Source organism: Lissotriton helveticus, chromosome 6 (assembly GCF_964261635.1).
Source record: "Lissotriton helveticus chromosome 6, aLisHel1.1, whole genome shotgun sequence".
Classification (NCBI taxonomy): domain Eukaryota; kingdom Metazoa; phylum Chordata; class Amphibia; order Caudata; family Salamandridae; genus Lissotriton; species Lissotriton helveticus.
The window spans coordinates 424,927,234-424,942,719 of NC_136067.1; the positions used below are offsets into that span (position 1 = coordinate 424,927,234).

Consider the following 15,486-nt stretch of genomic DNA (forward strand, 5'->3'; position numbering starts at 1 on the left):
TCAGAGGAATGCCTTGCTGCTGGAGGCCTGCTCTGAAATTTAGAGGGCTTCCCTGCTGCTACCAGAGGACTGCCCTGCTACATGAAGCCTGACCTGTACCCCCAGAGGACTACCCTGCTGCTTGAGGCTGGCCTTGGTGCTAGATCCCATAGTGGCTCCAAGAGCTTGTTGGCTGTCCTATTTAGAGCAAACACAAGGAGTTGATGGACAGAGCACTGAAACTTTGCAGACACTCACCCCCAGTCACAGATCTGGGTTTAATCCATCATCGTTCTTTAGCTGATAGGGCCACCCCAGTTCAGACCCAACCATATTCAAATCAGTCTTGACCCTGTTCCTTATGGGAATAGTCCAGCCCAGCCAAGCCAGGTCTTCTCTGGACCGGAAACAAGCATTCTGGGACTGGTTTGGAGGTAACACCCCTCATCAGCCGGGATACCTTTAATCCAGTGGCAAAGTGAGCAAAGGACCAACGTCTGGGCATATCCTTCTAACTTTGAGCTACAGAGACACAAAAAGCCCCAACAACTTTGAACCGGAACCTGCACCCTTCCTGAAGTGAGTCCTGCCCTCCAAGTGGTGCCTATCCAGTTCTGGACCCTTGGTATTAAAGGTGCTCAAGCAGCCAAAACCTCAAACTTAGGACTCACCAATCCACCCAAGATGCATTGCTGGTTGGCCTGAGTTTGTGGTAGCAAATCCTTTTCAGCTGTTCCTCTTCCGAAAGGTATCTGGTCTCATGGAGCACTCGTTGGCTACAGTCTGCAGCTTCATCCTGCTGGAGATTTTCAACCTTCAAAAAAGTTACATAGTTCGTACATAGAAATCTTCACCCTGACTTCATCCTGCGGCTCACCAACAATGACGCCCCCTCCTTTGACACAGCCGCTGCCTTGCCCCTGAATCTTATTGTCTCAGGCAATTTTCTTCAACAATTCTTCAAAGTCCAAATGTGAACAGACACCAGACCCAATCCACCTCATGTACTTGAAACACACTCCATTGCAGTCGGCCATAACTTTTGACTTTGCCTCAGCCTCCCCTGACTAGATGCCTGTGGTTGGAGGTTCAATCTTTTAGGCTCTATATTTCACAAATTCGTAACTCTGGTTCTGCTGATTTAATTTGTTTTGGTGTCAACTTATTTATTAAATTTAATTTTACTCTATTTTCCTAAACTGGAGTGTGCTTTTTCTTGTGTTCTGTTTGTGTGCTGCATGAATACTTAACACATTGCCTCTAACTTAAGCCTGACTGTTTTTGTGCCAAGCTTAAGTTCAGGTTAATTTAGTGCCTTCTGTGGTTCACCTTGACAGGAATTGGGGTAGTTGCTCAAGAAAGATTCCCCCCCCCCCCCAATCAAAAACCCAATTTCCTTCATTGGTGCTCAGTGGTTGGATTCAGTATTTGTGTTTGTGCAGTGCCACTCAGTGATTTTGGGTCACACTAAAATACCCCAAAATAATCAGATATCAAATTTTTTTTTTTAATTAACCTTGATTGGCCTATTTTGGTATTTCTAAGTTCTCCTTAGTTCTTAATTTGGCTGCATTTTTTCTTTTTCTAAATTGTAGTTATCTTACCTCCATTTACCCACAATGGACAATTGGCTGATCTATGTGGATAACCTTGGCAAGGCAGAGCTGCAGAGGCTTTGTAAGAAGAGCAGGATGACTGTGAGGAAGGCGCCCACTAAAGTTGATCATGAAAAGCCCTCAGAGACTTGGAGGATTCCAAAAGGAAGCAGTCTACCCCACAGGAGCAGGAAGAGAATGGTCATGAGGATGAAGAGGAGGAGGGCCTGGCCACAGGACCTCAGCTGCAGCAATCTTAGAAGGGGCAGGACAACTTGTTCACAGGAGTGGAGCCCCAGCCAGGACATGGAGCAGTGTGTACTCCCCCAACGTATCCCCTGAAGTGTTGACAGACAGGAAAGCAGAAAGGGAGTTCAGGCTGCAGATGGCCAAACTGAGGATGGAGGGTTGAGGCTGTGACATCCCTTGAGCAAAAGAAACTGGTCCTGGAAAAGAAGAAAGCTGAGGTTGAGAGGGCCTAGGCTGAAAGGAAACTTGTCTTGGCACATGAAGTGAGTCTGACGGAGCTCGGCCTTAAAGCTAAAGCATGTAGCAGAGGCCCGCAGCAATGGTGGCAGCAATCCATTGTCCCATGGAGAGGCGAGGGTCTGCAAACACCAAGACCTGGTGCCTAGTTATGTGGTGGGGGATGATATAGACAAATTGTTTTCACCCTTTGAGGTAGCCCCAAGGATGCACAGGGTCCCATAAGAGGAGTGGGGGAAAACCTGTGGCAAAACATGCTCACAGTGGGGGGGTCATCCTTCTTACACTAGTGGTGGGGGATGAGATGAAGTAGGCTCCATAAAGGCCATTCTGCTCACTAAGTTTAAGCTTACCACAGAGCAAAACAGCTTATGGTTATGGGATAGTCAGAAGTTGCCAAACCAATCTTGGGTGGAATTTGGAAAATACTAGAGCAAGGCACCGGGTGGTTGGGGGAAGGGCAGCAACGTAAGTGATTTATTTGGGCAGTATGACCTAATTCTGAGAGAGCACAGGCTCAGTACATGCTTTAAAGAGTCGCAAACAACATCTGATTGATAGTAAGCTCACTTACCCAAAAGAGCTTGAAAAGGAGACTGACCTCTGGATTGGTACCAAAGTGTCTAATAAGGCACCAGCTGCCAACACGAAGCTCCAGCAGCGACCTGCTCCTCGCTTGACAATGGACTTCTCGTATCCCCCTCCAAAGTGAAGCTCCAGCCGAGGCTCCCCGCATGGACTTCTACAGTGGGAATCCCGCTCCATCGTGGCCAGCCTGAACTTGTGACTGTTACCCTGTCTAGCGTTACAAGATACACGCAAGTGGTGCATTGTGCTTCTTGGCACAGTTTTCACTAAAAACTCAACTCTAATTCTACTGATTGGGTGTTTGTTGCTTTCATGACATTTTATTTATTGAATTGTAATCTATTTTTCCAAATTGTGTTGTGTTTTCACTTTATTACTGCTTGAGTGCTGCATAAATAATTTACAAATGGCCTCTAAATTAATCCTGACTATTTGTGTGCCAGACTACCAGAGGGTTAAACAGGGGTTTATTTAGTAATTTTTGTGTTCAGCCTAACAAGGACTGTTTATTATTTCAGTGGGGCTTCCACCCCTCTCACCTAATAACCCAATGTCTTACAACATCATTCTCCTGTGGGACTCAAATGGTGCCCCTAGTCTTAAACATGATCTCAGAAGGGACTTCTTTCACATGCATGTTAGGAAAAAAGAATTGATTTTATTTTCTCAAACTCAAGAAACTTTTCCTGGGGTGCACTGTTTGACAGGAGTTGCATGGCCTTTGTGGATAGGGTAGATCGTAGTTTGAGAAAGAGGTTGTTTTCCCTCTTTGCTTTATATGCTTTGTTCACAATTATTTTTTGGGAATTTTGATGAACTGATTATTTTGTATGTGATTTGTAACTACCACACTAATCTGCTATTGTTGTAAAGAGCTTCTTAGCCTAATACTAGGTTAGTTATGGGATACATTACATGAATAACAAATATAAAATATGCACTTCTATAAAATGTCGAATATTTACTTGATGTCAAAGCCTTAGTCGAAGACAAAAGAGTCTGTTAACAAACAAAGAAAAGCAAGGCACATACATATTCCCATACTTATTAATTTTACCTTTTTCTCCTGATGGGCCAACTCTGCCAGGCCTCCCTGGAACACCTTTCTCTCCTTTTTCACCAGTATCACCTAAAAAAAAATGTAAAAACTATAATTAAAGTGCTATTTCTGACAGAACATTTGGATGTATTATGGAACCCAGCATGCATTTCCCATACATGCCTTTACGATTCAGTCACTACTCCGACTGCAACGTTGCCATGCATTCCTTTACCACAGACGTTGCTACAACGACTTGCCTTAGGGGAGCGCGACTTACCTTAGGGGAGTGCAAGACTTTGAAATAGTATAAATTACTATTCCAACTCCAGTCATTTTATCAGTAGAAAAGGTGTAGGACTTAAAATCCAACACCAGTCAAACAACGCGCCCAATAAAGCAAGTCATTGTAACGACTTGCGTGTTTAGGCAATGTGTGGTAAAGTCGCAGTCAGGGTAGTGACTACAGAGTAAAGACAGGTTGTGATTCTGTCTGCTGGGTAAAGGATATTTCCCAAACTTTTTAATCAAAAGTAATGTGCAAGCTTTAAAATGAGCAAGAAAAGCAGGCACAGTACTTCAGTTTCACATATGAAATAGTCAGACCTGAATAGAAGAATTAAAAAAACTAAAAGTAGGTATCAATGCGATGACTACAGATAAATAGTGTTGTCTACATTAAATTTTTGGGGAATTGATAACCTATTCTGGTTTGGTGAATGCCAGTGATAAGAAGCTTCTATCCGATTTAAATACATTTTACAGAAGTCAGGTCTGCAACCAGAAAAACCTTTCACAGTGTCCTGGCCTTGCCTATCACAGTCCTAACTAAATGACATTCAGCCAGATTCATCAAGCAAAATTGCGATCGCAATAGCTGCGAATTAGCTATTGCGATTGCAATTAACAAAAAAGCAATTCATGATGTGAAAAACACAGAAAATGCGAAATAGCAAAAAATAAATAGCGAATTCGCAAAATAAATCGCAGAATCTAGGAGGAACCCCTATAGCGAATCGGAAATAGCGAGAATCCATGGATTCTGCGATTTCTTTTGCGATCTCACTAAATAATCGCTAACGCAATTCATGAAAACTCGCAATTAGCGAGAAAGCTGAAAATCGCTATTTGCGACGCGCAATTTAAAGGAGAACCAAAAGCAGGTGGTAACCATGAAGGAAACATTTTTTTTTTTAAAACTACTAACGAGCCACAGATGCAGTCCTGAACAAACACACTTAAGGAAACACAGTAGGAGCATGAGGACTCACACAATGCCAGGACTCTACATGGTGGTCAGGCGGCGAAGGCTCCAGGCTGCAGCACCGAACAGATGCAGGATCCAGGAGCGAATATTCCGCCAGCAGGTCACCCTTCTGGGCCAAACTGCAGAGCAAATATACTCTAAGTACCGCCTGAATGGGGCAATGATCATCAAGCTGATCCGGGACCTAGACCCCCTGATGCAGCACCCAACAAGGAGGACCAATGCCGTGCCCACCCATGTCCAGGTCTTGTGCACCCTGCACCTACTGGCCTCCGGAAGCCTCCAGGGGATAGTCGCTGTTGCAGGGGGGATATCCCAGAGCACCACGTCCCGCTGCCTAAGGAGTTTCCTGGAGGCTATGCTGACCCGGCTACACCACTACATCTCATTCCCGACCACCCAACAGGACTTGAATGGGACCAAGCTCCATTTCTACAACGTTGCGCAATTCCCACATGTAATAGGATGCATTGACTGTACCCACATCCACATCTGCCCACCAGCACAAACGGAATACATGTACCGCAACCGCAAGTCCTACCACTCCCACAATATCCAGATGGTGTGCAACGCTAAGACTTTCATCACGGACATAGTGGCACAATACCCGGGGAGCACACATGACTCCTTCATATTCCGGCACAGCGGCATTCACACACGACTGGCCAGTGGAGACTGTGGCGAAGGACACCTACTAGGTAAGTACACATGCCCCCAAATAGTACACTGTGATCATGTAGCTGCGCAGAACAGGCACTCACTATCTGCTCCTTTCATTTAGGTGACAGCGCCTACAGTCTCCGTGAGTACCTCCTCACCCCATACCTCAACCCTGCAACACCACAGCAACGGCGTTAGAATGCTGCACACATACGCACAAGAAATTGCATTGAGAGGACATTTGTCCTTTTGAAGAGCAGATTCTGCATACTTCACAAGACTGGTGGGGCCATCAAATACGAGCCTGAGTTCTGCTGCCGCATCGTGGCCGTGTGTGCAATACTCCACAACATTGCTACCAAGCGCAGGATACCTGTCCAGATCTCTGGCAGTGAGTCGGAAGGGGACAACCGCCCACCTGCACATGTGTGTCATGCACGCGGGGAGAATCCTGCAGAAGGACACAGGCACCGCAACCACATCACTATTAACTGTTTCTAGTGCACACATTCCCCTCACACAACACTGCACTCATGCATGACAAATGTAATAATGACATGAGTCGGATTTACGTGAAACCATAAATTCTTATTGTTTATTCACAATAATGTGGCCTTTGTTGTCCATGATTGCACATGGTAACAGTATTGCGTCATACGTCCCCATGATGGGGTAGCGGGCTTGCTTCCAGATTCAGCATGGCCCTGCCAGCAGAGTGAAAAGTGTCACTGGCGCCTCCGTCCAGACGCACCCAGTCGCCTCTCGCTGTCCTCAATTGCAGTGTTGGCCCGTGATGCTGCAGTGGGCCTGCTGCGGCGGCGGCGTTTAGTCACCGGCGGCAAGGAAATGCTGCTGTGGCTTGACGTGCCCTCGCTGGCATCAGCACCACCCCCTGGTTCACCATGGGCAGTTGGCTGCAGACTAAGCACTGCTGCTGTCACCTGTTCAAGTGCCCTGGCAACGTCCTGGCAACACTGGACCATTTGCACCTGCATTGCAAGGGACCGGCGGGAAAGTTGTGATGTTGCATTGCCAATAATATGATTGGACCTGGTGTAGGCTGACAGGCGGGTCAGCAGCTGGCGGTGGCGGCGGCGGGTGATATCCTGCTGGGATACCAGGATCTGGTTATTCTCTCGAACAGCTGCGGTCAGCTGTCCAACATGCTGCGCGGTATTAGTGAGCGGCAGATGTATGGCTGCCAGGTGACGCGCCTGCGTCTGATGTACCGCAAGCATGCGGCGTTCAATGGCCAGGCCAGGATCCTGTGCATGGACAGCCCTGCCCGTGCGTGTTGAGGCATCACACTGCTGGCGCGTCAGTCCGCTGGACTGCGACCTGACTGCGGCTGTGTGCCTCGTCTGCCTCCTGGCTGCTGGTGGTCTGGCCTGTACCACTGCCGTGGGTGTCAGTTGGGGTGGTTGCTAGGCACCTGTGGCTGCCCACATGGGGTGGTGGTGGTGGTACTGCCGCAGGTGGCTGAGATGGTCCTGGTTCAGGTTGGCCCTCACCCTCGGTGTCCTCCGGGTACTCATCTATATGTAGGGCCTCGCTGTCAGTGCTGGGCTGTTCTGCTGCACCTGTGATGTAAATGGGTGCATGATTAATGATATGTAGCTTGCACATGAGTTGTTGCTACATGCATGCAGGCCTGCTTTCCCTGACTGGCTTTTGGAATTACTTTGAATTAACAGGTGTGCCTGTGTTGGGCTATCTGGGAATTTTTATTACACTACAACTACCACAATGCAATAGGGCATTTCAGGTGTGCATGGCCTGCATTACTGGGGTTGTCAAATTGCTAGCTCAGGGGTCATGGGCATTGTTAGGGGACGGGCTCGCAGTCGCATGGCACTTACCTTGGGATTGTTGGGTGGGTCTGGATGAGTCAAGCTGGGTGACCCCCACGCAGGCTTCAGGAGTCAGGGTGTCCTCCACGAGGTCCTCCAGTGTTGTGTTGGGTGTGGCAGTGGGGTCTCCTCCACCGGTGGCAAGTCGCTCCCCCAGCCTCTCCGCAATTCGCTCTTTGTCACGCCCTCTGAGGTCGTACCACCTCTTTTTTAAATCGTCTATTGACCGCTGGGTCACACGACAGAATTTACCTTGGCGCGGATGTGCAGCCAGATGCGGCGCTTGTCAGCCTCTGGCACCCTCCTGGAGTCCTTGCCAAACAGGCGTGCATGGTCCTTACAGACCCCCTCAATGAGGAACTCAAGTTCTTGCTCCGAGAACTTTATCTTCCTCTTCCTCCCTGGGGCACTGCTCCCTGCTGCTTCCTGGGACATTTTGGAGGTTGTGGATGTCCTGCTGTGGTGCTGCAAGTTCACTGTTGTGGAGCTCTTCCCAGTACTGCTTCCACTTTCAGGCTCAGTGATCTGAATGAGGGAGGGAACAGCCTACTTCCTGGTTGTGATGTCATCATTGCGCTTGAAATGCGACTTCCCGTTTTTGCGATCTCGCAGTTAGCGAGATCGCAAATTGCGATTTCGGTAATTGCGAAATCGCAATTTCAACCAAGAAATCGGCCGAATCTGCGATTATTATGCGATTGGGGCAAAATCGCAATCGGAAATTGCGGCCGATTGCGATTCGCTTTTTTTTCTCGCATTTCTTCATGAATGACATTCTGCGAATTCTAAATTGTGATTCGGTAAATATCGCAATTTGGAATTCGCAGAATGTTGCATTGATGAATCTGGCTGTTAGTGCCCTCACCACGTGACCAGCAACTCTTTTCCCCCCCCCAACAACTTACTACAAGGCATTAAGTCTGCCTAACCTATTGAATCAAATAAAAAATACAAAAAAGTGATGCATGGAATGCATGAATTGATACTAGTCACTATAAATTACTCAGACCACATCCTAAACAATCGTTTTTTTGCCGACCATGCAAACTCAAACTAGACCCAGCCATATGCAAATCAGTCTTGGGCCTATTCCAATAGGAACAACTCAGCCCAAGCAACCCAAGACCAGTTTCGGCCTAGTTGGGCTTTTCTCAGTTGGGGGCAAACTTGAAAAAGGAACCAGATAACAAAGCTAGCAACCGCTTTCACAGCAACGTTTATTTGGGAAATGCAAGCTTAATAATGATTGCAAAACCATTTTCTGAACTGTTATTAAAATGCACAATAAAATGTAAAGTAGGAAAAAAGTGTAAAGAAACAGACAGCATGTGCAATCTTTGCATCAGCCTGGATGGCTGATGCAAATCATACAAGGAGGCCCACAATACATAGCACATCTCCACAATTCCTGCATCCTATTTTTGGTGGTAATATTCAGCTGCTTACAGGATGCAGAGAAGGAATGAAAGAGAGCAATGCTTGCAGGTCACACATGACTCCATTGCTGCAGTTTACTGGCCAATGGCAAAATATGCTTTAATGCTTAGTTTCGTAGCACGCAATTCTATCATTGGTGACATGGTGGCAAGGTCAGACATATCTGTTACAGCCCCACATAGCTTGACCACACTGTTATGGTTTATAGTGCTGTATAAGTACAGTGTACTACCATAATATTATTGCTGGGGTATTGCCTGACATAAATATTGTATCCTAAATTTTATTTGCGAAAGAGTTAATATTTAAAAGTCTACACCCAATGGAGCGATATTTTTTAAACGATATTTAGGACACAATAATTTGTGTCTAGCCAGACACATTCTAGTGTTCTGCCCTCAAGTGTAACACACCTTACACCCACCCACCTCTGGTGTCACCAGTTACGTGACCCTGTCAATAAAAGAGGTGCTTGCTCGAGGCCAGTTACTACACCAGATTACTATGTGTCCGCATCAGTCAATCCCCTCCATGTGGGCATGAGGCCCAACGCTACACTGGCAACGAAGGTAGGATGCGCCCGTGCGTGCAACCGCCCAGCTGATCGGCGTGAGGGGAAGTGTTGCCCATGTCGAGGACACCCCTCTGTGAGCCGGCGCCCAGAGGCCTGCATGCATGAGAAGAGCATTGAAGGAAAAAGAAGGTGATTGGGAGCCCACCCTGCACCTGGTGTGCCTGTTAGTGCGTGACGACACACGACGGGAGTGAGGGACCACACAGTGAGCCGCGGGAGCCAGTGGAATGCCCCTGCCACCTGCCTGCTGAGGCCTGAATGAAGAGTGAGCCGAGCAGATCCCACCCGCATCGGTCGCGACAACACGCCGGGCAGGAGGTGAGCCCGTAGAAGTGAAGGTGTCACGGAGTTGTGGCGCCAAGAGAAGAGTGGTCCCAAACGCCAGAGGTCCGCGGGAGCCCACCCCACATCCACGGCAGAAAGTGAGCCTAATGCGGGAAGAGGGAGAGTGGAGCAGCTAACCACCTCCCCGTCCGGCGAGGAAGAAACGCGGTGCCAGGAATAGAGCCGGCAGTCTCCAGCAACAGCTCCAGCTCTCAGCGCAGCAAAGAAAGCAAGTATAAGAAGACTGCCCCGGAGCGAAGTCAGTCCGGCGTTAAGCGAACGGCTGATCGGAACGGCGAGGAGAGAAGATACAACTGTTAGGAGGAAGAACCTCCTGAGACGCGGCCGATCCCTGCAACGCCACTGAAGGACAAACCAAAGGAAGATTAGGGCAATACTGTAAAATATCTGTGCATAGAGGGTTATGTACTTATAGTCACATGCATTTGCCACTGGTATTGTGTGCACCACTTGTATAGGATAGTCTTTTTACTCAGAAGTTTAGACTTAGATAAATATGAATAAAACCAGTAAAACTTTGTAAAAAGAAAATCAAAAATGTCTGATGCACCTGATTTTTCCTGTGCAGTAAGAAGACATCTTTGATCTGAAGCTTTCCAGTTATCAAGGGAGCTGAAGTGTACTCCAAATTTTATACGGGTGGGAGCATTATGCTTATGTGCTCCATCGTGCTAGTACCTAATTTATTAGGTTTGACAGTGCTGCCTGAAAGCAACATATAGTCCAAAGCTTTTCAGTTTTTAAGAAAGTGGCAGTGCATTCGGATTTTATACATACGGTTGTGCCTGCGCGCTCCAATGTCCAGGTTTTATTTGCTGTTTACAGCCTCAGTCTTTTGATTTTGTGATGAAGTCTGTTCGAATATCTTACCAGCCTACAGTTGGGCTGTATTTCTGAGGAGTTAAAAACGAGCTATGATTGCTGGCCTACAACAGCGTATTCCATCCGGTTCCATACTGGTCTCAAAATGGTTGTACGATCATTTATGTTTGCTCTGCACATGCAGATTTGATGGATCACAGTCTCTGGAGCAGGACGGCATTCCAAGCTGAGCATGTCATCTTTGCGCAAATGCCTCCTTGTCTGCTAACAGCGAATGACTCTTGTGGTCTTAACTAGGGAGTAGTTGGAAAATGTCTCCCAGTCCTCTGTAAATCCAAGAGTCATTAGAATACCAGTGTCATGGCCGGGGAGTAGTTTCTACTACAAATTTCTTACCAGAGATGACTAAGGATCCACTATTGGCTTTCTTTAATTTATAGCAGAGCTTGATGAAAGCACCTTCCCTCGCTATGGATTGTTTTACTAAGCCAAATTCCAGGCGCAGCGGGGCTGGAGATGAATGGGGTGGCAAGAAAAAGACTAACTTGAAGAGTCTGATGATAGTCTTGTCCAGGAGGGAAGCATCTCTTCCCCTTTGGGCTTCACTTCCATGAGCAATGGTTGGAATTAGTTTACTTTGTATTATTTTCAGAAGAGGTGCATATCTAAAGGGTCCTATAGCAGCCTTTATGAGCCTGAAAGCTGCAGCAAGAGATCTGGCTTTTAGACGTGTGAGCTCAAGCAGCTATTTAAAATAGCCTTCCCTATCAATTAACAAAACCAAGTACATATTTATTTGTATTTGTTTTAGAGTCTTGTAAAGCGCCCAAATCACCCCTGAAGGATATCTCCGCGCTGCGGGAATACTATAGAAGGACAAGAGAAGGAGATCAGAAAAGTTCAATTTTCAGGAGCTCGCAGAATCACAGATAGTCGGTACATTTCCGGAGGTGGCTGGGAAGTAAATTCCAAAGGGAGGGGCCAAATGGTAAAAAGCTTTTCCACAGATGCGGGATTTCTTAACACTGGGCATCAAGAGGAGTGATTTAGAACCTTAACGTAGTGTTCTGGAAGGTTGATATCGGATGAGTCTGTCTGCTAGATAGCTAGGGCCATTACCATGTGTTGCCTTATGCACTATGCAGCAGATCTTAAATTGAATTTGCTTGCCTATAGGCAACCAATGTAGTCTCTGGAAGAGCGGCAATGAGGCGGTCCTGGCAGGAGAGTTGAAGACTAAGCAGGCCGCATTGTTTTGGACCACCTAAAGTCTGTTAAGATAAGATTAATTGGCTGAATTCAGGAGGACATTACAATAGTTTAAGCGACTTATTACTAATGCCTGAAGGGGAGTTTTGCAGACTGTCATGGGGAGAAGAGGAAAAATCCTCAGGAGGCTCAGAGCACGGAAGCAGGAGCCCGCAATGGTCGTAACTTGCTCCTTTATCATTAGTTTCTGGTCTAGATGTACTCCTAAGTTTTTACCACTGCTTTCGGGATAGGGGCAGCTCCCAGGTCAGTGGGCCACCAATCTGGGGACCAGAGTAGGGGCGCTTCACCAAACAGCATAATCTCTATTTTGCTAGCATTTAGCTGAAGGAAATTGTTCCTCATCCAAGCCGATATGGCTATCATGCCTTCGCAGAAGGTTGACTGGGTTTTGGGAGAGCTTTTATCAAAAGCCATTAGGAGCTGGGTGTCATCAGCGTATGATATTGGGATGAAGCCCAGATACCTTAGTAGATTTTCTAAGGGAGCCACATAAATGTTAAATAAAGTGGGACTGAGGCACGATCCCAGAGGCACACCTTTATTCAGCTCCGACATTTGTGAGCGGAAGGTACCCAGATTCATCTCCGATGTTTGTGAGCGGAAGGTACCCAGATTGATGGCTTGGGTAAGGTGAGTTAAGAAGCTAGACAAACACTGGCAAGCAAGGCCATGGACTCCAACGTTTTTTTGTCTATTTAGTAGGATGGAGTGGGATATCATGTCAAATGTCGCTGACAAATCCATCAGCATTCGTAATGCTGCATGTCCATAGTCCAGGGAGTGCCTAAGGTTGTCGTGATTGCAATCAGTGCTGACTCCGTACTAAACCTGGGTCGGAACCCGGACTGAGATGGGTCGAGAAATCCTGTTACTTCAATGATGCTTGTTGATATGTTTTTCAAGAAGTTTGCACAAATAAGGGAACAGTGAGATAGGGCAGTAGTTGGACAGGTCATCCTGAGGGGTGTTGGGTTTCTTCTGGATGGAAATAACCTGCGCAGCGTTCCATCCGGATCGAAGATATCCCTTGTTAAGGGAAGAATTCAGAATTGAGCAAATAGTGGGTGCCAACTGTTTATGGAGTTGGGAGGATATTTCGGCAGGTAAAATAACCTGAGGGGAGCCTGATTTGACTGTTTTCATTAGAGACGCACAGTATCTATAGAGAGTGGAGGGAAGCAATCCAAAGAATGTGTAGTAGAAGGGAATGCTGGATTGGGGGTAGAGATGTTGTTTGGAGGGTCCCTGTCTTTGCTGATTCTGTCATATATGTTCTCAATTTTCTGGATACAATGATTTGCTAATTTGTCACAGAGTTCTTGTGACGGTGTTACCTCATTGTGGCAGGCCTTGGGATTTGTGAAGGAATTGAGGATGCAATAAAGTTCTTTAGAAGATTTTCCAGCCTGATTAAGTTGTTACTTAATGTGTCTTTTGTGTGCTTTCTTTAGGTTGTTGTGATATAGGGCAAGAGAGCTTTTGGAGGTTTCTTTGTCATTAGCGATGTGGGAGAGACGCCATTGCCTTTCCAGTTTTTTGCATCGGCTTTTTTCCTTCTGAAGATCGGGAGAAAACCATGCTGCCTGCGGTCCTAGTAGGATAAGATTTTAATGGGGCCAGCTGTTCTAGGGTGGCTCCTACTAAGTTGTTGTACCTGGACAGACAATCATCAATATTATCTGAAGCCAGATAGGTATTCGTTGGAAAAATATTCGCAAAGCATTCAGGCATAAGTTTATGACCTCGTCTTCGCAGACTGTGGGAGGTTTTTGCAGGGCTGGGAGTGGCCCCTACTTCTTTTATTTAAAATCGAAGTAGAGGGGGCGTGGCTAGGCGCCGGCAAACATGGCTGCTTAGCCGAGAGCTCCGGGAGCCCAACTCTCCAACAACCGTCATTCCGGCCATAATCCGACGAGTTCTATCTGCTGTGTATTGTGGACTCCCAGGAGGACTGCTGCGCCCTCCGGTCTGACTCTGGGCACCCTGTGACCCTCCACTGCCGAGCGGTGACCAGAAACACTTCCGCCTGGGACGGGGCCTGGGGCGGGACAGCGCATCAGACGGCGTCCGCTCTAAGGCGAGGCCCCGGCTTCAGGGCCTACCCGCCCGGACCTGCGGGAACAACGGAACCTCGCCTTTAACACCTTCGCCACCTCCGGCGCGACCCAGGCTGCGGACGCCCAGGAGGCGCGTTCGCCCTACCACAGCGCCAGTGTCGGCCGCCGATGGCGAGGCGGTGTGCTCGGCCCAGTCAGTAAGTGGGCCTGAGCCTTGAACTGCGTCGCCACGTTGCAGACCCGGGCTGGGTCCTGTACATCCGCGGCCCTATTGACGGCGCACCCAATACACAGGGGAGTGTCGGATGGGTGCGTAATTCGGTGTGCCCGACAGCTTGGCTCGACCCTGGGTGCAGGAGGGGGCAGGGGACCTCCACCAGACCATCGACACCCTAATTAACGCAGTCACACCCTCGGTGCTGTGGTGCCGGCCCGTTGGCCTTCAGAAGTCACACAAGGAGGGAGCAGGGGCGCTATCCCTTGACACATCGCTGGGGCAAAGCCATCTACAACAGTGAACCCACATATCTGCTGTGAGTATTGCGGCTTGGATTGGGTACAGGCAGTCATCGTGGTGCTGCCCCGTGGATAGCGCACTGCTTTGACACAGAGACCGGGCCCAGTGGAAGCAGCGCACAGAGGGGGAAGCAAATCTCGGTGTACCCCGGATAAGTGTTACCTGCCTTTGTTGGTGGCTGGAAGCTGATGCCGCTTGCCTCTGCGGACCGGACAGAGGGGACAGTCATTGCAACCATGCGGCCCAAAACCGGCACTTCCACGCAAACCAACAAGCTGGATAAATATACGGTGCAGAAAAACACACAACAGAAAGAGACACCGGCGGACGCACAGCAGAACCAGAAAGAGCCGTCTTTAGCTAATATCATGGACGCCATCCACTCATTGGGGGGCCACCTTGGAGACTAAAATAGACAAGATATCCATCGAGGTGAATCTTCTCCGAGCGGACCTTAACAAGACGTCGGAAAAGCCCAAAGCCAAAGAGGCAGACATTGTGGAGCTGAAAACGTCCGCGAAAAGGCTGGAGCAACGCGTGAGTGACCTGGTCCACCAGCACCGGCAAATGGCACTTTGTCTTGATGACCAGGAAGGACGGGCCCGCCGGAGTAACCTCCGCCTCGTAGGTGTGCCGGAGGGCCTTGAGGGGCCCAGTGTGGAACTCTTCGTTGACCCCCTCAAACCCAAGCGTCTGTCGAAAATCTTCATGGTCGAGCGCGCCCATGAGGCGCCCATCCCGAAGCCGAAACCAGGAGCTCCGCCCAGGACAATCATCGCAAAAATCCTCAACTACGGAGACAGGGACGCCATCCTTCAGGCGGCAAGACAGGCTGGAGACCTACAATATGAGAACACTACGATCCGTTTCTTCCCTGACTTTACCCTGCAAGTCCAGCGGGAGAGGAGATCCTTCGCAGGTGTGAAGGCGGCACTCAGGGGAAAGGGTATCAGGTACATGATGTTCTTTCCCGCCAAACTCAAGGTCCTCGCCGGAGG

The 15,486-nt window shown here is 48.3% G+C and overlaps 1 protein-coding gene across 2 annotated transcripts in view; it reads right to left on the reverse strand.

Moving 5' to 3' along the window:
• COLEC11 (collectin subfamily member 11) overlaps positions 1 to 15,486 on the reverse strand; it is a 351,597-nt gene that overhangs the window by 195,854 nt on the left and 140,257 nt on the right. For both annotated transcript variants that reach the window (XM_078647866.1, XM_078647865.1), the window contains exon 3: positions 3,706 to 3,777. In XM_078647866.1, the coding sequence (XP_078503992.1) occupies positions 3,706 to 3,777 (72 nt within the window). The remainder of the gene's footprint in view (positions 1 to 3,705; positions 3,778 to 15,486) is intronic.